The 22625-nt window shown below is 39.2% G+C and overlaps 2 protein-coding genes across 2 annotated transcripts in view; both read left to right on the forward strand.

Annotated features, from left to right (window-relative positions):
- The window catches only part of LOC139951373 (sushi domain-containing protein 2-like), a 31347-nt gene extending 14526 nt beyond the window's left edge, over positions 1-16821 (forward strand). The window contains exons 12-24 of the mRNA XM_071950245.1: positions 82-214; positions 1208-1360; positions 2910-3065; positions 3734-3879; positions 4471-4597; positions 5474-5728; positions 6747-6829; positions 7830-7962; positions 8896-9075; positions 11093-11220; positions 11758-11943; positions 12746-12906; positions 13968-16821. Of these exons, the coding sequence (XP_071806346.1) occupies positions 82-214; positions 1208-1360; positions 2910-3065; positions 3734-3879; positions 4471-4597; positions 5474-5728; positions 6747-6829; positions 7830-7962; positions 8896-9075; positions 11093-11220; positions 11758-11943; positions 12746-12906; positions 13968-14025 (1899 nt within the window). The 3' untranslated portion in view covers positions 14026-16821. The remainder of the gene's footprint in view (positions 1-81; positions 215-1207; positions 1361-2909; positions 3066-3733; positions 3880-4470; positions 4598-5473; positions 5729-6746; positions 6830-7829; positions 7963-8895; positions 9076-11092; positions 11221-11757; positions 11944-12745; positions 12907-13967) is intronic.
- Positions 1-22625, forward strand: part of LOC139951266 (uncharacterized) — a 221555-nt gene that overhangs the window by 32234 nt on the left and 166696 nt on the right. The gene's annotated exons all lie outside the window — the stretch shown is intronic.

The following is a 22625-nucleotide window of genomic DNA, read 5'->3' on the forward strand; positions in this document are numbered from 1 at the left end:
AATAAATGTGAGTTTGAATTGAGTTGAGTTGAATTAAATTGAATTGTGACGAGATATTTTTAAAACGTTATGACTCTACAGGTGCCACAGTTGTCATCAGCGATAGCGGACTATGCTCCTTACTACATGTGTTGTATATGGGGAGACCACTGCGATTACTACCAGGAAGTACGTCCAACGCGAGACTGCAGATGGTATCGTCCAGTCAGAGCAGGTAGTTATGAAGGCTTGCTGTTCATCAGGGATGAGATTTTTTTGACTTTTATCTGAACTCAGACTTTTTATGTCGACCCTGGTGAAGAAAATTAGATGTTTTTTTGTCCACATATTTATAGATTTCCACATATAAATAGTATCAAAGTCTTAAGCCTTGCATAGCACACATACATGTATCTACATGTACCAAGCAACAACGTACTCAAGGCGCTTAGTATATACATGTATGTATACAGAAAGATAGGTTATTGAAGTTATGAACTCTGAGACCCAATTATAATGAAGCTTGTAAGGTTGTAAGGGTTTACAAGGTGCTATGGCGCATTCAGCAGTCCTGAAGTCTGCGGCTCTTTTGGTCTCTTTGGTCTATTTTTCTAGTAGTGCGAATACTGTTCCAAGAAACTCCCTGGAATCTATATTTCCAGGGGTTACCAAAAGGTGGAAATGCCATCATTCAAACCTAAGAATTTGTATCCCAGTTTTAGTCTCTTTTGTTAGCAATGACTGTCACCTCTGGTTGTGGTTGAGGGGTCAAGTGCACGGGACTGGTGCTTTGGTGTTTTCTCCTCAGCAGGGTGTGAGCTCAAGTCCTGGTCTTGACATGGTGTGTCACGGATGGGCGGTCAAGCACGATGCACTTAAGCTCTGATGATGTTTTTGATCATCAGATTGTGTGGGCTTGAGTCCCAGTCTTGTCACAGTGTTGTGGCCAAACAGCCAAACACACTGGCGTTTTTGATCAGCAAAGTGCGGTGTCCCCATCTTGTCACAGTGTTATGGCTGTGAGGCCAAGCACTCTGAACTCAATCGTTTTTTCTTCTTCTGATCAGCACCAATGAGCGCCCAATGTGGGGGAGGGGAACCATGTCGCATATCAAGCACCAAGTGTTGATTGCTAACAATAATGTTTAAATTTTTTAACAGTGATCTTCAGTCTTCCCACAAATACAGCCTTGCAGTTTCACCTACTGTTCTTGATGATTTATTTCAGGGTCTGTATTTGGCGACCCCCACTTCATCACGTTTGATGGTGTGACGTTTACGTTCAACGCCAAGGGAGAGTATACACTGGTTGAGACCACGTCACAGTCGCAGACCAAGTTTGAACTTCAGGGTCGTTTTGAGCAGATCGTCGATAAGGACGGTAAGTACTTTCAAAATGGCGCTAATCCTAAAATCATCTTTTGTTTTCAGGGCCCAATTTCATGGAGCTGCTTAAGGACAAAAAGTAGCATTTCAAAAGAAAAGTATGCTTCCAAAACAAGGCTAGCAGCCCAAATAACATATGTCACATTCTCAATTTGTGACTGGTATCCTGCTCATTTCAGCTTAGCATCAAATTATTAAGCAGTTCTATACTAAAATACTAAAGGTTTGGCCCAGACATGACCAAGAAGGTCTATTGAAATGGATAAGTATACAGTGATCATGTACACTGACATTCATAAAATGGACCACGGGTCTGGAATTAGCAGATTTCAAGTCGGCAATGGGGGACAGAAAGAAATTGGGAACCATGACCGTGATTCGAGGACATCGCTCAACTTAAGCAAGCAAGCAAGAACATGTTGTGATTGAATTCAACTTTTTTGATTGAATGAGAGAGGGGCAAGAGAGATCTAGAATGTTGATGTCAGCAGAGTTGCTCAATGATGTAAATTTGAGCTGTTCCATGAACACAATGAACTTGTTTGTTGTGTGCAGGCTTTATAATAATAATAACCTGTTTTTATATAGCGCTTTTCACACCTGAGGGGTGTCTCAAAGCACTTCCGACATTATTACCCCTAGTCACTGGGCCTTAAATCATTCATTAAACCATCTCAGCTCCCTGGGGAGTATACAGCCTGTGCACAATATATGCGCTACATGGCTAAACCAATCACAAGAACCATCTCTGCCCTCACAGGTACCCATTTACCCCTGGGTGGAGAGAAGCAATTATGGTTAAGTGTCTTGCTCAGGGACACAAGTGTCACGACCAGAATTCGAACCCACACTCTGCTGAACAGAAGCATCAGAGCTTGAGTTTGGTCCTCTTATCCACTCGGCCACGACACCCCATATAAACTTTATAGTTTGTTTTTCCCCTTGTTTTTTTACACCAATGTGTATAAAGCCCTGTATTCTCAGTACCTTCCCAAGTTCTGTGAAAAGAATCACTGGAGAGGGATTCAAACCAATGACCTTTGCATTGGTAGAGCAGATGTCTTACCACTAGACCATTTGGTTTAACTCTTGAAACTCTTGGTTTAACACTGAAAATAATTTCATACCTGAAATTTTCAACCGACACTTCGGTTTTCATCAGCAGAATGACGCGGATGTTGAACCCGTGATCCCAAGACCGCGTCATAGACACCTGAGAGCTTGTACCGGCCCCCGTCTCGGTTCAGGGAGGGTTTGTAAGCTCTGATGTAAGCTGCCTCCTTAACTCCCATTTGGAAGTATCTTGCGTCTCTGTCTAGAATAATTACTTTAGAAATGTCTACATGGTGATCAGGTGATTCTATACGGATGTGTTGGGAAACCTCTGAAGAGGACAAACTGGGGCGGCGCTGCTCCAAAAACCTAGTCTTGAGCTATCTTTTGGTTTCTCCGATGTAGGTTTCTGTGCATTGGCCCTTAGTTAGTTTTGCATTGGGGATAAAGAATATAATTTGTTTTTACCTTTTTAAAACTGTTGTTTCTAGGTATACCTAGAAAGGCTTCAGTGTTGACAGCTGTCGGTATGCGCCAGGAAGACTTGCCGAAGGTGATGGTGCGTAAGTCGGACCGTACCGTTCTTGAAGTGTACATTGACACTCAGCTCCTGGAACCTAAGATGCAGACTACTATTGTTGGAGAGGGTGAGTCTCAATGGATGATTGTTATTATTATTATTATTGATTATTCTGGTACTGAAAAATGACTAGAGCAAGATTTGAACCAGATGACCTCTGGATTATCCTGCCAGCACTCCACTCACTGAGCTAGCCTGAACTTCTAACATCTCAATTTGTGGCTTGTGAATAATGCCAGAGACCAGGCGAGTACTTTGACCTCACAATTATATAATTCTGGTACTGAAACCAAAGCTGCTTCATAAAGGTTTTTGATACCTTTTGTAGATCCAGTTTTTGACCATGACATGAATCCCTACTAACTGCATAAAGGTGTACATTATAACTTGCCTGTAGAAGTTTCAGCTTCATCATAAGTTTAGAGCTATGATTTCAGGAGAAAATTGATACATTTACAAAACGCTAATTTCCCAGATGCCTGCAGACATCGACTACTCTTTGGTGTTTCATTCCTTGATCTAAAAGGGGATATCTGGGGATATAGCTTTCCCAGTTGCCTCTTCCAACAAGTCTAAAGCAGTGTCATTGGCTGTGTCAGACACTCCTCTTTTGGTTTTGTTTTCTTGGTTAGTTTTTTTTCATTTGTTTTCCCCCTTTGTTATTGCGCTCTGTTCTTTGTTTAGTGCTGTATGAATGCTTTGTATTGTAATTCTTATTATCATTATCTCCAACAGGCTTCTACCTAACCTTCCCGCACAATTACGAAAACGGAAACTTGACACAGGTTATCGTGACTTGGACCGACTCAGAAATGGCCGTCATTGTCAACGGAACACAAGAGATGATGACTGCCCAAGTTCTTGTCCCTTATAAATTCAGAGTAAGTATCCAATGATGGGGCTGGGTTCAAATACCAACTACTCTCCACCCAAGCTTGTATACACCTGCAACCTCCTGGTTTCCCGCTTTTGTTTATACTTTTTGGCAACAGCTCCCATTGGTTTTGTACACATTCTCCAACTGTGGACCTTTCCAGAACCTTTGACTTTATTGTCTTCTTATGTTTTAGGTTCCCGGTTTAAATTTGTATATCTACTCGCCCATCTTGGTGAAATAAAAATCGCAGGCAACTAACGAACCCACAACCTTTGCCTATCTAGAGCAGAAGTCTTAACAATTAAACCACCAACTTTCCCGGGGGCTAATGGTACAAGTTTGGAGTACTATATTTTAGCAGCGGGTTCCGCACCGATTGATTCAATTTTTTTACAAACAACTAGTGTTTTTACAAACATATAATGTCTGTTTTTTGTCCTTTCTTCAGAACTGGGTGAATTGTCTCCTGGGGTCATGTATAGACTCAAAGAATTTATTTAGGGGTTATGACTTTGTATATTGAAATCATTATATTTTGTACTTTTGTTCCACCAGCCAAAACACTTAATGTCTAGTTTTTTTTGTGTATTTTCAGAACTGGGTGAATGGTCTTCTTGGGTCATGGGATGACAATGATAAGAATGACCTAAGGTCAAGGTCAGGAGCCTCATTCTTACCTACGGATGACCCCGAGGTACTCTTCAGGGACTTTGGTCAATCATGTAAGCGAAAATAATTTTCATTTGAGGTTGAACAAAGAAAAATTAACTAAAGCGAGATTTGAACCAATGACCTCTGGATTAATGTGCAAGCGCTCTCTGAAGGGAGCTATCTATCTATCTATCTATCTATCCCTATAGTGGTCTCTAATATTACTGAATGTGTGTTCAGGATCCGTGTTTAGCTCTCGATTGTTAACCATACATTAGTCTACCAAACTTTTTTAATGATTGTTGGGTTGAACAAAATGAAACTGACATGAGTTGGATTTGAATCTGTAACCTCTGGTATCGCACTGGCATGTACTCTACTAAACTTACTATCTTCATACAGCCCTTATGTTGGTGGTCTCTCTATTTTGTCACTGTTTTTTGTTCAGGGGTGCTTATTATTTACTACCTAGTGGGGTGGGGTGGCCGAGCGGATAAGAGCGCCGAACTCAAGCTCTGGTGCTTCTGTTCAGCAGAGTTTGAGTTCGAATCCCGGTCGTGACACTTGTGCAAGATACTTAACTATAATTGCTTCTCTCCACCCAGGGGTAAATTGGTACCTGTGAGGGCAGAGATGGTTCTTGTGATTGATTTAGCCGAGTAGCGCATATTAACGTTGCACAGGCTGCATACTCCCCACCAGGGAGCCGAGATGGTTTAAGGAGTGATTCAAGGTCCAGTGACCAGGGGTAATAATGTGAAGCGCTTTGGGACTCCCTTTGGTTGTGAAAAGCGCTATATAAAAACGGGTTATTATTATTATTATTATTATTGTTGCCTGGTCTAAAGGTATAAAATCAGCCGGGACTACTGCTTAAGCTTTAGTGGATTGAGGGGACTTCTAGTCATCATCAGTAGACGATAATTAATTGTTCCAATTTCTAACAGGGGAAATAGAGAGCATCAATACATTGTTCCAGTACGACGTCCGTGGCCACGACTTCTTCCAAGATCCCAACTTCATCCCAGACTTCAACCCTCCGACAGACGTTGGAATCATCGACCCAGACAACCTGAACCGAATCTGCGCTGGTAACAAGCTATGCGAGTACGATTTACAGTCCACTGGGAATGTTGAGCTAGCTAAAGCAACAATGATGGCCTATAACCAGCATTGGCTGGCCCACGGTGCTTCCGCTGATCGTGAGTGGCCTTCAATTCAATTCAAATCAACTTTCATAACCGTAAAACTGTTGAATAGGGGTAAAGAATATTCATTTTGGTTTAACCCTGTGTGTTAGCACTGTATACTCAGTACTATCCTGCGTTCTGTGAACAAAAATTACAGGCATATTACTCAGGTGGGGTTCACGACCATGACGTTTGCAATTTAGGGCAATGTCATGCCAACTAATAGACCCTTCCCATGAAATATGTAAATTGCATGTAGCGCGTGCGCACTCACGTTTTGGTTGGCAAAATGAGGGAACATCGCGCTGTTTTGTACACAGCTAATGGGTGCGTGACGCAGACGCGACTGCGCGTCTGCTTAGTGCACCACTCTATGGCGTTTGCCAACCAACAGGGTCTGTGCGCTTGCGTGAATGTAATTAGCATATTTCATTAGCAGGGTTCATTGTAAACTGTTCATAAGCATAAAAACATATTTAAATATTAACAGAATTACATGAGATGCAGAATAATTACAAAATTTAACACCAAATGAAGTTTTGAAGTTATTACACAAGGGCAAGCATGTACTTCATAAAAACAAAAGAAGAAAGAAAGTTATTGGTTGTCAATATATGTATAGGGTGTGGTAATTTGTTTCTTTTTAATATCTACTGGTTTGCACTTCAGACTTCTCAGCCTCCTACCAGACCCCATTTATTCAGGTGTACTTTTTAAACTTTTCACTTATTGTATGTCATTTTCTTCATCTTTTGAGATTTTTACTGTCATGCACCCTTGAACAGGCTGGTCCTGGAGAGAGCGCAATATAAGATCAAGAAACTATTATTATTCATAACATTCTTTTAATGAATGTGTATCAAGGTCAGACAAGGATGTATTTTCATTTTAACCTTTTAGCAAGCATCGCCCTCAGCCGCCCTAAAACTGCAAGCCTTGCAAGGCCAAAGTTACAAATGTTTGGGTTCAGAATACCCCCCAGTTTTGACTGCTCAGGAAGACTAAATCCTACTCTTGTTTGTTTTGATAGTTGTGACTTGTAAATACCTGAAGACTCCCAAGAATGGAACCAAGACTTTCTTGAGGAAGAGGAATCACCAGATTGGAGCTGAGGTTTGTACAAATCATTAACTTACATCTTTAGTTTTTTATAGTACCGTTCGATTGTATTGAACCTATTTATATGTAGATGTATACAATAAATGAGAAAATGGAATTAGCTGTTGCAAACTGCTTACCCACCAAAGCAAAAAATAGTTAATCTTTTTCGTAGCAGAGTCTTTCTCGAAGGCTAAATGACAACACAACAAACATGAACACGTAACTAAGTGCAACATAATCAGTAAATTGGAAATGCATGAAAAGAGAGAGATAGTCAGAAGGCACATAGAAAATAGCAAGGGGTAGACAATGGAGACACAAGGGAGTGGAGGGAAGGTGCTGGTTTGAATAATTCATTTCTAAAGATGGTCACGTTTTGAGATATCACCTAAAATCCAGAGCGTTTATGTCCACGAACAATAATCTGTCATTTGAATACACAATCTGAGATTCTGAGAATCTTTTTTGTTTGCATTTTTAACGTTACTGAGAATAACGCTTCACAGATTCAAAATATGGGGGAATAAAACATTTTTTTTTCAAAACCACGTTTACTTCAAAATGAAGTGATTCTCAAAATGCTATTTGCTATTGAAAGCTGCGGCACTTCGAACCAGTAAGTTGTATTGCCATTAATTTAAAGACTGATGACCAAACACGTACCTCCCTTTAAAGGGACATTTTGCCTAGGATCGGGCGAGTTGAAACTGTTTGTTATGAAATGCATATGGTTAGAAATCTGTTTTAAAAGTTGAACATTTAGATCCACACGAGTTTGTCTCAAAATTGCATGGTTTTCCTTTTACTTTGCAAACTAACACAGTCGGCCATTTTCTTGAGTCCAAAATTTGACTCCACAAAATAGCGTGCTGGTTAAGTTCCTATGACTGACTCGCTTGCCCGATCCAAGTCAATGTGCCTCTTTCAGGATGAGCCCTCTTGTGTGTAGTATGTAATGGGAAACGAAATCCTTGGAAGCAGTTTGTAAAATGAAAAGAACAATTTGTTTCAGGTGGAGTTTACTTGTGAGGATAGCTTCATCTTAGTTGGTTCCCCGTATCGTGTGTGTGAACCCCATAGAGGAGCCGATGTAGAAAACCCGCAGGGACAGTGGAGTGGCAACTCTGACGACAACGAGTGCATAGGTAAAGAATCAAAGAAACAAACAAAATGATGACAGTAATGACAGACAATACATATTTGGTTTGCGGTGACACGTTGTGTGTATCTACTTGCTAGGTAGATTATGTTCTTTTATATAAAACATAAAATATAAACTTATATATAAAATAACAAACCTGTGAAAACCTGTGAATCAGGAGAAAAAAAAGAAGACCCAACCTTTGTTTCCGCACGTTTCGGTGTCATGAAATGTGTTAAAAATAAATTTGTAATTCTCGATATTGAGAATTGATATTGTTTCAATGTTTTCTAAAAAAGTAAAGCATTTCATGGAATTAATTTTTTTTCTGTTCCGAAAGTGTCCAATGACTTTAACTACACTACCGCGAAGTGGTGGATTGAGGGGATCTCTCACTGTTTGATCTCACTGTTTCAACTACCTTGCTCGAGTCATCATCAGGCTGGCTAGACAAGACAAGAACATAATCTACCTAGCAAGTAGATGCCATATGGTGTTGGTGCACCCAAATATATATTGATACCTCACCATGCATTGACAAACAAAACAGTGACAATATAGTTACAGCAACATTGACAGAGAAAAAAAGCTCAACATTGACTTTAATTACAGCTATTTTGTACAACAGTAGAAACAATGACAAACAAAATGATAACGCTAACTTCAGTAAGGTTAAGAAAAAAACAATGATAACAATGACATTAATTACAGCAGAATTGACAAAGAAAACAATTGCAACAATGACAACCAAAACATCGGCAACGATGGCATACAAAACAGTGACATTAACAATACAATCTCAACTATGACAAACAAAGTAGTTGCAACAGCAACGAAAAAAAACCAATGACAATTTTTATGACACCAACTTTGACAAATACACTTCAGCCAATCAAAATGCCTCATGCTGTCTGTTTGAATCATATTATCCAATCAGAAAGCCAGATCTGTGGTGGACTGCCGACCCCGAAGCATGCTAGCATTGAGGTGATTGGTCCGCCAGAGAACATGAAGGTGGTCTACACCTGCAATGAAAACTACGACCTTTACGGAAGGTCGGAGCGGTTCTGTGATGCAGAGAAAGAGAATTGGATCTACCTGGAGCCATACTGCTATCGTAAGTCCACTACCGATCAATCTATCTATCTATCTTCCAATAAGTACATCCCTCCAGAGTAAACATTTTGAAGTGTTATATAGGGCACGCATCTACCAAACAAGGTACTCAAGGCGCTGATTATTGACCAAATTCACCTGACGTCATCATCAGAATCATCTTGGGTGCGCCATTTTGGTGGTCAATGTCAGAGAAGTGCACAAAATAAGGTGATGCGGGGGTTTACACGCAAACCTATTGACCACCAACATGTTGAGCTTAGCATCAGTTGCTGTGTGTGTCACCCCCGTGCAAGGGGTCGAGCAATATTCAAACTTTCAGAAAGATTGGTTATTGCAGTAATGGATTCTGAGACCCAATTATGTAGCACCTCATAAGAGTTTACAAGGTGCTACGGCGCACTCAGCCACAACCAGGAACACCTGGGCTAACCCCTTCTCTTTTCGATAAGTGCACTGGGTTCTTTTACATGCGTTACACAAAACATTAACGTCGCATCCGAAGGACGAAGCAATGGCTAAGTGTCTTCCTTAAGGACACAAGTGTCACGGCTGGGGTTCAAACGTGCTTGTTCACAGGAACAAATATCAATGAAATGTGCTGCAAACTGAGGTCAAGGTGCAAGCAAAAGGTTGCTGTGTGGTAGACTATCGAAGAAGGGTGAGTGGGTTCAGGAGACTCCGGAAGACCTTAACCTCATTTCAAGGGTGATCGATCGGGCCACGCCATTTTTTTCCCAACATCCCTTGCTGCCTCACAACCCCTGGGGTGCGTTTTGGCGGTTGTAACAAATTAATGTTTTGGTTGAATCGGCCATTGGTTAATCACAGACCAATGACTGAAACAGTTATTGGTTACAGCTGCAAAAACACACCCTTGGAAGTGGTCGATTCCCAAGCACATTTAAATTAGGCCTGTGGCTGATCAACTCTACGCAAAAAGGCATTTAGTCATGGGTCCTTTTCATTCTTTTGTGATCTTGTGATTTGCTAACTATAGGCAGTTTCGGGTGTCCAGTTAAAGTCATTATTTATTTGAAGCTTGCCAAAATAGTTGCATTTTCACTGGTGCTAACTAAGCGTCCTACAAGCATCATACAAGCTTTTTAACAAGTGTATGTGCAAAGTAGTCACGTACCCTCTTCAACTGGACAGTTTGAACCACTAGGTGACAGCAGGCAACAAGGAGTGCTGTCATCTATTGAACCAAAAGTCTCTTTGGACCATGACCAAATATCACGATCCTTTGTGTTGCCGATCGATTGTCCGCCATATAGTCTACCAAACCGTTGAACGATTTGGAAATGAACTAATAGAAATTTACAAGAGTGGGATTTAAACCTGCGACCTTCAGTTTAACGTGCTGGCACTCTTCCAACTGAGCTTATTAGCCCTATATGTTTGCAGCCTCCCTATTTTGTCAATACCTTAGTTTAGGGTTATGCCATGCAACTGTTATCTGCTGTGAAGCCAGACTCATACCCAAGTTTAGGATACAACCTGGGAAGCGGCAGGACAGGGATCACCTAAAGGGGATAGGACCTGGTTCCTAATTTTACCTTGCTAAAATAAAACAGAAACGGATTCAATGTTGTTGTGAAAATACCATGAATTATTTTTGCTATTTTCTCTACAAGTAGACACTGTATCAGGTGAAAATTAAACGTGTAATTTTTATTGTACTGTTTGTTATAACTTTGCCTATAAATAAGCATCACGTTGAAAAAAACCAAAGACCAATCTATGACCTTACCTTTGTAAGAACAAGATGATTTTGTCACGGTTTTTAATTTTGTTTTTTGGGGGTTGAACAAAGAATTGACTAGAGTGGGATTCAAACCAACGGCCTCCGGATTAACGTGCCGGCGCTCTACCAACTGAGCTATCTAGCCCTATATTGGCGGTGTCCCTATTTTGTCAATATCTTTCTTCGGGGGTGCCAGTCAGAAGCCATGCAACCGTTTCAATTTTGTGGACCTCACACCTCTATTGGTTGTTATCATCTTTCTATCTTACAGATAAGCTGAATCCTGCTGAGGTTGCAGGTGCTGTTGTAGGTGGCATCTGTGGTTTCATCGTTCTTGTTCTGGTCATCGGAATCTGTGTCATCCTGCAGCTCAAGTCACGTGCCAGAAGAAAGCATGAGGTAACTAAGACCTTTTCTGACTGTATCACTTTTATCCCTGTGAATATAGCCCCGGGAGACCCTAGGATTTTGTTTAACCCATGGTTACCTCGCAGTAATTTCACACTGTCCCCACCTGGGTTCCTATTCCACAGGGCTTGGATGGCAAGTTTTAAGAATACCCCCGGGTTTTACTACGTAGCTCTACTGCAGAGCAGGGGTGGCTTTTCCCAGGAGTATGCCCATTTGCTGGGGTAGATGAGGGGTAAAAAGTGATCCAAGTGTGAAAAGGCCAGCCATTATTTCCTGGGGTAACCCCAGGGAATAGAGTAGTGTAAAAAAGGCTTTGTAAGAGACTCACTATTAGTGGAATACTAGTGGTTCATAATCGCAGGTATTCAATCATTTTGACCTGTTAACATTAATGGCGTGTGGTGGCCGAGCAGATAAGAAATCTGGACTCAAGCTCTTGTGCCCCCCTCAAGAATTGGCCGCTGAAAAAATGATGCCCACCCTCGTGCCCTCTTAAATTTTACCTTTTATCTTTCCACCCAACAGGTTAAGCAGCCTAAGAAACAGAAGAAGCAGACGAAGGATATTGCTGGCCTCGGAGGTCGCGAACCCGCGTATCAGGTCAGAGACACCCCCGTGGAGGTCCAGCGTTCCTACCCACGTACTGCTGCCGAACCCTCTGGCATAGAGTATCAACAGCGCCCTCAATATGGTGGTCAGCAGAGCTACAGGGTAAGTAGCTTGAACTCTTGTATTCACACGTTGAGGATTGTGAATATAGACCATAGGATGATCGCTAGAATTGTTCAAAACCGTAGCCCCCACTTTTGGACCACGCAATTTTTGTATGTAGGTATGAAATAAAATACAGAAAATCCTTTACTTGCTGTTGCTTGGCGAAAATCCTGCACCGAATCCCGAAAAGAAACAGTTACAGCGACAAATAGTGATCTAAAAATCCTTGGAAGCCTGCGATGTGGGTGACGTCATTCGAAGCATTATCGTGTTTTGTTCCCACATGTACCATTATAACATACAGAGTATTTCTTCAAACCCCTGAATAAAAGGATGCCGTTTTGTAGGCTCGTTCGACAAAATTATAAGTTATCACACAAGCGCGAGTGTGGAATACGAACAACATAGTGCTACTGCGTCCCATGTCTTACTCGGCCGCGCGTGTAATAATAAAAATTTAGCACACGCACCCCACATCCAACTCAGCCTTCAGCCTCTTTGGATATGGGACGCAGAAGCGCTATACATTTCCGTATTCCACTCGCGCTTGTGTGATAACTTATAATGTCACTCAAAACACAGTGTATAACACTGAATGGTCATACAGTAGGAGCGTTGACTACATACTATTTTTTTTTAGGGGGGGTGATACTCGCGGTGATCCTCACGGTTCACGAGGTCTCACTCGAGTCCTCACTCCTATCAGACTTTACCCTACCAGGGTATCACTCAAACACAGTGTATAATATTGATTGGTCAAACAGTAGGAGGGTTGACTATATACTATTTTTTGTTCTAGGGTGGTGATCCTCGCGGTGATCTTCATGGTTCTCGAGGTCAAATCCAGCCGAGTCCTCACTCCTCTCAGACCCTACAGTACCAAGAGAGAGATCCCATGGCTCGTAGACCACCCCCTGAGATGATCTCCCCTACTGAGCCTCGCTACGCTTACGCCGACCAGTAAGTAGAATATTCATTTTGGATTTTACCCATAAACACTAATGTGTGTTAGCACTGTATACTCAGTACTTACCCGAGTTCTGTGAACAAAAATCACAGGCATATCACTTGGGTGGGATTCGAACCCACGACCTTTGCACTTCTAGAGCAGTGTCATACTAACTAGACCGAGATTGCCCGTAGGCTAGATGCAGTTCGAATCCTATGTTTTAGTAGTGGGTACTGCATCAGTAAGTAGAACTTCTTCTTTTTTATTAGTTTTGGATTTACCCATATACACCGATGTGTGTTTAGCACTGTATACCCAGTCATTTCCAGAATACTGTGAAAAATCGTAAGATAAGTTTTGAGAAGAGATTTAACCTTTGTGGTACAAAGACAACATCTAAGATTAAGCGGAAGACGGTGTCAGATGGGTGGCATATCACTCGGGTGGGATTTGAACCCAGGACCTTTGCAATTCTAGAGCGTGTCCTACCAACTAGACCACTGAGGTTGCCCGGTAGCTAGAGGCGGTTCAAAACCTATGTTTTAGCAGCGGGTATCGCTACTTTTTCTTGTTAATTTCATTTTAATGATGATTAGAGCAAGGTAGTCCAAACGTTGAGACCAATTACGAACTCACGCTGTGGTAGTGAAGTAAGTAACAAGAAGTCCCCTTGATCCTCTAAAACAAAGTAGTAGTTGAAAGCGGGTTACTTCTAAGGATGTAGGCATGGGTATCATCCATCTGGAGTATAGCTGTTGGAGCAGATTGCAATACCTTCCCAACTTTTTACAAAGCAATCGATTAAAGACTTTGGACACTATTGGTAATTGCCAATAGTGTCCACTGCCTTTAATTGGCTTCCTCAAGGGCACAAGTGTCATGACCGGAATTGGAACCCACACTCTGCTGCTGAAAACACAAGAGCTTTTGTCTGGTGAACTAGACTGCTACAACACTACATGCCACAATACGCCCCGACACACAGAATGCCACAACACACCACAATAACGTTACCCCACGCCACGACATGCCACAATACTGATTTTTCTATTGTATCTCTTTATTTGTGCAGAGGGGATGATATCGAGTTGGAGTTGAAACACGGCAAGAGCTTGGAGAGCTGGGCTTAAAGGAGCAGTGGGCAACACCAGTTTAAAGCAGCAGTGGATGCCTAGCTTAAAGGGACAGTAGAGGTCCAAGTGCAACGCACCAGATGCAGAAATATCTAATCACTTCCCTGTTGTTTTTTGTATCAACAGGCATGTACATTTTTTTCGTAAATTTTCACTTTTTGTTTGGCATGTAGGTTTCTAGAGGTGGTTTGGCTCTTTATAAATAATGAGCCATTGTTTGCAATCCACCCATTTTTTATTTCAGTTTCTATCGCTTTAATTGTGTTTTTATCCCATTTTAGATTAACACTATAACCCACTTTATATCTTTTTTAAGCCCATATTACATGAATCACCTGCTGAGATCACCAAAAGGCAACTTTTGTAGATTCAAATTTCCATGGTGTCCGTTTGATAATGTCGCAGCAAGCGTTGGTTGGTACCCGCTGTCATCTCCCTAAACCAGATGAATCTATTATTCTTTGTGACTTTTTTAGACACTTATTTCAGCTAAAACTTTCACTTGTGACTTTTGTTGTATCTTTATTTCGAACTTGGTCTACAAATCAGCATTACCTTGACTAAAAGAATTCTTACCCATAAGTAGAATTATTATCTTTCCAAAGGAATAGACCCCTTGCGATACGCGCAGCGTACTCACATGTGCCTGTCCTTGGTGTCATTTTGGGTTTCAAAATCGTGTACAAACAAGCACAAAAGAGAGTTGACACCCAAAATTAGACGCATTGTTTAGAGGAACGTTCTGTATTGTATAAGAAATCAACTAGTTCCCCCTTGTACATGTATAACGCAAAACGCTACAGGTACGCTGAGGTCTTGTGCTCGTTTTTGCGCAGAGAAAGCTGCTATTGTCCGATGATCTGCCTCTTTTTTGAGAGTGTGACGTCATATGCAATGGGTCTATAAAGAACCCTTTGTGATTTTTAAAATAAAGTGCCTTACAACTGTTTCTTCATGGATGCTATAGTTAGGAAACAGCTTTTTGTGGGTAAAGAATTATGTAATAACTGTAAAATTGTAATTTTTATGGAAATTTGTATGCACCGATGTGTGTTCGCACTGTATACTCGGTGCTTTCCTGAGTTCTGTGAAAACAACTTGGGTTGGATTCGAAACCCACGACCTTTGCAACTCTAGAGCAGTGTCTTAATACAGTTTGGTTACAAAGTAGAGTTGTTGCTTAACTTACTTTTACGCAATTTAAATTTGTCTTGCTTTGCGATTGTAGAAACAACAGATTTAATTCTATTTTGTTAAAAATAGTGCATTAGATTAGATTGTTATCTTTTAAAGGCACTGGACACTATTGGTAATTACTTGTTGTACATTATTTTCAGCATCACAATTTACTTGGTAACGAGTAATGGAGAGCTGTTGATAGTATCAAACATTGTGGGAAACATCTCCCTCTAAGTAACGTAGTTTTTGAGAAAGCGGTTACTTCACATTCAAATACTAAAAGGCTTGCATCTGAAAGCACACAAATCTTTGCAACAAAGGGTGTATCCTCTTGCATTATTCTCTTGCAACTTTGATGACCAGTTGAGTCCAAATTGTCACAGATTCATTATTTTATGCATATGTTGAGATACACCAAGTGAAAATACTGGTCTTTACCAAAGGTGTCCAGTGCCTTTATTTTGGGATAGGTTAACATTGCTGGTTTTGATGATCAAAAACAAAAACAGTTGCAACTACCACCACGGGAGATTTCAAATTGTACGACCTGATACGCGGGCTCGCGACCACTCACGCTGTTTGAACCGTCATTTACATCAGCAATTTAGCACACGTATTCTTTGTATATAGCTAAGCATGCGATTGTAGAGGGCGCTAGATGTTTTTAATTTTTTCATAAAGAGATTTGTTTGTAGAGAGACTTTCTCCAATTCAGAGTTGAATTAATGTCATAGTTGCAATTTGCTTGGTCGAGGCGTGACTACCGTTTGTCAAATACTCATTACCAACAACATAATGTTCTTAATTTTAACTTGTTAATTAGTAAGCATGTGCCAAATGTTTATTTTGATTTCAATGACCTAATTATAGGTATCAAGATGTCAATGCAATCTTTTGGAAAACCCAAAGTTTCAGTTATGATTATTTTTTAATTAGGACTTTTAAATTATACTTGCTAATCCTCCTACTGTCTGACCAGTTTTGAAAGATAATTTAACTATTCTAGCTTACTTGGTTGAATGCATTTAAACAGTACACAGTCAACCCTCCTACTGTTTTACCAGTCAATATATCATTCACTGTAGTTTGATTGATATATGAAGTACGTCAGCTTATTTGGTTTAATGCATTTAAACAGTACAAGGTCAACCCTCCTACTATTTTACCAGTCAATATCATCCACTGTACATAGTTTGAATGATATATGACTTGATCTACGCCAGCTTACTTCATGGTTTAGTGCATTTAAACAGTACACGGTCAACCCTCCTACTGTCTGACCTGTCAATTGAAATCCACTGCAGTATTGAATGACATGTACATGTACTACTTCAGCTTACTTGGTTGAATGCATTTAAACAGTGCACGGTCAACCCTCCTACTGTCTGACCAGTCAACACTATCTACTGTAGTTTTGAATAGCATGTACTACTTCAGCTTGGTGAGTACATTTAAGCAGTGCATAGTCAACACTCCTACTGTCTAAATTGTGGTTGGTAAAATTGCTTGAAAAAAGTAGGAAGGTTAGGGTTTAATTGTTTGGTTTTAATGCCGTCCGGAAATCAAAATGTATATACATGTTATTGATGCAATAAAGATTTTGTAGTGACAGGCTATGCTTTGTTTATTACATTCCTATATTTGTCCTGTTGATTTCGAATAGCAATATTTAATATATTTTGGCGAGACAACCCACTTTGTCAGCATGTGCCAAAATATTTTAATATTTCCATTGTCGCAACCATATCACACACAGGGCAGCTCATGATTATGCCATGACATCCTAAGGTGGACCATTCCACACTTCCTAGAGGGGTGTCAGTCAACATGGGACAGTGATTTGGTTTAGAGGGGCAAGACAAAACTCAGCCAGTTTGTACAAAATCGGTCGGTCAATATTGTCTGTCATTGACAATAACAAATAAAGGGATTGAAAGGCGAATTAGTCAAATTACTAATGAACAATAATAATAAGCAAAACAAATCCCCCTCCCTAATTTCATAGAGCCGTTTGAGTTGCTAATAATTATTTTGAGTAATTACCAGTAGTGTTCACTGCCTTTAAGCAAGACAACATTTACTGCCAAGTGGGTTCAAATCCCGCTCTAGTCAAATTTACTTTTTTTTTCGACCTCAAATCATCATTTACCCATAGCCAGTTTCCTTAAGTGGTTTATAACTTGACTGAAAGGTGAGAAGTTCCTGCTTGTCTGGGGAAATGCTTATTGATAACGAAGGGGCTCGACTATCTGGAGTTTTGGGGTATGTTCCATTTTCCCCAGGGGGTGTTCTTAGGGGTGGAAAATCTCAAAGATCTGTCTTGTCTACCAATCTTTCAAAAAGTTTTCAAAACATGCAATAGAACTCATTAAAATACTTATTTTAACCGAAAGGGTACAAATATGTTTACACTTAATTTGCAATACCCCTTTTTCTTTTCATGAAAAACAAAATTCCCTAAAAATTGTACCTTACGTGTCTCCTTGCTACCATTTTGTTTAGTTTTGATATGCAAATTAGTTACAGTGCAATGACCTGTGGAGCAAATGAAAGACAAAATGGCTGCCGACGAAACCTCATATACATCTCTTCAGTTTGTCCACATGTTATGCCCAATTTGGTCGACGAAACCACTATAAGGAGAGCGAGGTGAGTTTAATATTACTTATAGCATATGTAGAAGACTGTTATGATGAACATGGGTTTTCGAAACAGTGAAAAATGAAGGAAACGTTGGGCTTAAATACTTTACTGAGGGGCGGCCATTTTGAAAAGAAACGTGTCATGAGTAGTTATATGCCTACATAATTTTGTAATGCATCAAGCCCGCACAGTTGTTTGACTACGTAGAAAAGCAGTTCAAATACATGTACCTGAAAAGACTGTGATTTGTATTGCATTTGGTTTCGGTCTAAATGCTGAACTTGCTTGCCCCTTTGTGACTTTTTCAATTTGACACAAAATTTGATAAAAATGCTGGACTCACCCCCTTTGCTTTTGTTTTTTATTTTTGAATAAAATTTGATGAAAATACTAAAATTACCCATTGTGGTTTTAAAGATTTTTAATCAAATGTGGTCTAACCTTGGTAATATTATTTAAAACTTTGACATTCAACAACTTGATGAAAATGCTATACTTGGTTTGCACAAAAATTTGGTTAAAATGCCGGACTTCTATTCCCCTTGTTGATTTTTTCAATTCTTGACCAAAGTCTTCACAAAAAAATTAAGTGTTGGACTTACCCATTGTGATTTTTTTAAAATATATTTTAAACAAAGATTGAACAAAATGCTGGACTTACTTTGTGATGTTTTCAGTATTCTTTACCACAATGCTAGACTTAACCCTTGTGATTTTTTTCTTCAACTTTTTACCAAAATCAGACCAAAATGCTGGACTTACCCCTTGTGTGATTTTTTTCAGTATTTGACCAAAATCTGAACAAAATGCTGGACTTAACCCTTGTAATTGTTGTCAAATTTTTAACCGAAATCTGAACAAAATGTTGGACTTACCTCTTGTGATTTGTTTAAACTTTGTCCCTGTAATTTTTAACCAAAATGCTGGACTTACCCCCTTGTTATTTTTCTTTTATTTTTTGACCAAAATCTGAACAAAATGCTGGACTAACCCCTCTTGATTTTTTTTTTAATTTGACAACAAATCTGAACAAAATGCTGGACTCACACCTTGTGATTTGTTTAAACTTTGACCAAATTTGAACAAAATAATGGACGTAACCCTTGTAATTTTTGTAATTTTTTTTTACCAAAATCTGAACAAAGTTCTGGATTTGCCCCTTGTGATTTTTTCAAATTGTTACCCCAATCTGACCGAAATGCTAGACCAAAAAAAAAAAAAAAAAAATGCTTGACTTAACCCTTGTGATCTTTTCAATTTTTGACAACAAATCCGAACAAAATGCTGGACTTACCCCTTGTTATTTGTTTAAACTTTGACCAAATTTGAACAAAATGATGGACGTAACCCTTGTAATTTTTGTAATTTTTTTTACCAAAATCTGAACAAAGTTCTGGATTTGCCCCTTGTGATTTTTTCAAATTGTTACCCCAATCTGACCGAAATGCTAGACCAAAAGAAAAAAAAAATGCTTGACTTAACCCTTGTGATCTTTTCAATTTTTGACAACAAATCCGAACAAAATGCTGGACTTACCCCTTGTTATTTGTTTAAACTTTGACCAAAATATGAAAAAAATGATGGCCTTAACCTTTGTAATTGTTGTCTAATTTTTGACCAAATTGCTGGACTTAACCCTTGTAATTTGCCCTTGTGATTTTTTTTCAAATTGTTACCCAAATCTGACCGAAATGCTAGACTAACCCTTGTAATTTTGTTTACCAAAATCAAAAAGAAAATGCTTGACTTAACCCTTGTGATCTTTTCAATTTTTGACAAAAATCTAAACAAAATGCTGGACTTACCCCTTGTTATTTGTTTAAACTTTGACCAAAATATGAACAAAATGATGGACTTAACCCCTGTAATTTTTTCAATTTTTGACAAAATTCTAGACTTACCCCTTGTAATTGTTGTCTAATTTTTGACCAAAATGCTGGACTTAACCCTTGTAATTTTTTCAATTTTTGACAAAATTCTAGACTTACCCCTTGTGATTTTTGTTCAATTTTTGACCAAAATGCTGGACTTACCCCTTGTGATTTTTGCTCAATTTTTGACCAAAATGCTGGACTTAACTCTTGTAATTTTTTCAATTTTTGACCGAAAGGCTGTGATTTTTTTCATTTTTTGACCAAAATGCTGGACTAACCCCTTGTGATTTTTGTTCAATTTTTGACCAAAAGGCTAGACTTACCCCTTGTGATTTTTTCAATTTTCGACCAAAATGTTGGACTAACCCCTTGTGATTTTTTCAATTTTCGACCAAATTGCTGGACTGACCCCTTGTGATTTTTTCTTGACCAAAATGCTGGACTTGCCCCTTGTGATTGTTTTTAATTTTTGATCAAAATGCTGGATTTATCCCTTGTGATTGTTTTCAATTTTTGACCAAAATGCTTGACTTATCCCTTGTGATTTTTTCAATTTTTAACCGAAATGCTGGATTTACCCCTTGTGATTTTCTCAATTTTTGACCAAAATGTTGGACTTACCCCTTGTGATTGTTTTCAATTTTTGACCAAAATGCTGGATTTATCCCTTGTGATTTTTTCAATTTTTAACCGAAATGCTGGATTTACACCTGGTGATTTTTGCAATTTTTGACCATAATGCTTGATTTACCCCTTGTGATAATTTTTAAATTTTTTACCAAAATGCTAGATTTACCCCTTGTGAGTTTTTCAATTTTTGACCAAAATGCTGTATTTACCCCATGTGATCTTTTTAGTTTTTAAAACAAAATCTGAACAAAATGCTGGACTTACCCCCTTGTGATTTGCTTCAACTTTGACCAAAATATGACCAAAATGCTGGACTTAACCCTTGTAATTTTTGCTAAGTTTTTGACAAAATGCTGGACTTAACCCAAAATCTAACCATTTGTTCAAATTTCGACCCAAATCAGACCCCTTGTGAGTTTTCTTTTAATTCTTGACTACAATATGACCAAAACGCTGGACTCACCATTGTGATTTTTCAACTAAATTTCAACCCAAAACTATTCTCTCTTCTCTTATCATTACAGGTTCGGACAAACTTTTGCAGAGTGCAGAGAAACCCTGATGCAGTGTCCTCATACTCTGAACTGCTCTGGTCCTCAAGGAGACAAGTTGAAAGCCTTGGAAACTATCAACATGTGATGTTAACAAGTAGATGATCGTAACCATGGAAACCAAACTCTTGGATGAGATGAAGCAACCTGTTCCAGCCTGGGAACCATCAAGATATTAATTTCAAAGAAACTTTTAAGAACTCAGAATTATTAGCTACTGATTGATGAAGTTATTTTTAACGAAACTGCACGACATGAAACAAAACAATTCAAAAAGACACTATGTTATTGAATCATTTAATGAGTTATTTCTGCAACACATCAATTGTCAATTAAACAATTTGATCTACAAGAAAGAATACAATAAACACAAAGAGGCAATTTGGTTTCTCTTTAAAGAAATTTAACTTGTAAATTTTATTAGTTAGATTCAACTTGATTAAGTCTTTGGGGCTTGTATCTTGACAAACTGTTTCCTTAAAATGTTTGTATACATGTAAGTGTGTTTTAAATAAAGGCTGATGCTATTTACAGGCAAATCAACTCCCCCAAATGAACAAATAAAGTGGTAGTACCCCTCCCCCCAACATTGTCTGTCGTCTCATTATTTGTGTTATATACTTAGGGCTTGGTCGCCATGTTTGCCAACAAAGCAACATAAATTGGGTGTGTGTAATCTTTACGTCAAAGTTCTGATGCGCAAAATAACTTGCAAAAAGCGCGTATACACACATCCAATTGCATTGTGGGAAAACGTAGTGACATTGGGGTTCATCTTGAGTGAACCCAAATTTTAGAAGGGGGGTAGGCTTAACCTAAATAAGACACAAATTACAAAGAGAGGGTACATTTCGATTTTTTTATTGAAAAAAATTGCCAAAAAAAAAGCAGAGTTGTGCAAACACCTGTGCCTGTCGGCGGACCCCCTCGGCCACCTGGAACTCGTGATGACTTACTAGCCACAAGTGCAATGCTTGATATGTTCTCTGTTCAGTGGAATTCATTTAGATAAACCATAGTGGTCTACTACAACGATGTACTGTCTTACAAGACCCAACGAGCTAGACGCAATTTTGCGCTGTTTTCGACGCAGTAGTCTTGAGCAGAAGGGAGTTGTTGCTTGCTTAAATGAGTGATGCCCCCAAGGGCCTAAGATTTCACCGATTGTTGTTTCGCAACCAAGCTGCACTGGTGGTGCTAAGAGTTGTCGACGCTTGTTCCAATGGGATCCTTACTCGACAGATGATGAAGACTTCTATCCAGATGACGATGTGCTGGTTGGAGAAACATGTTCTGCAATGGTCATAATTTTCCCCTTGCTTTTCATGGGGCTGCAATTTGGATGTCCGAATGTAGTCAAATAACAGAATGACTACAAGAGAACTTGTTTTAGCGGACTTTGATTCAAAACAAAGTTCACCTGAAAGTGTGTTAAAAAAGCTATCAAAAACATCGAGGAAAATGACTGACGTATCACCAAAAAACGTCAGTCATCTTTGAACTGTTTTTGTTAGAACGGTTGTGACAAGTTTGCACTTGTTGATTGCCAATAAATACCAAAGATGACATTGAATTGATATAAGATCTAACGATATAAAAAGCTACAACTATATTGGACCATAACGAGAACAAAACCAGACAATTCAACTTGACTACGATTATTCAAGACAGAAAGAAAGAGTTTCATCCTAAAAAGTAAATAATTCAAACAGGTTTTGGA

Source organism: Asterias amurensis, chromosome 19 (assembly GCF_032118995.1).
Source record: "Asterias amurensis chromosome 19, ASM3211899v1".
NCBI classification, from domain to species: domain Eukaryota; kingdom Metazoa; phylum Echinodermata; class Asteroidea; order Forcipulatida; family Asteriidae; genus Asterias; species Asterias amurensis.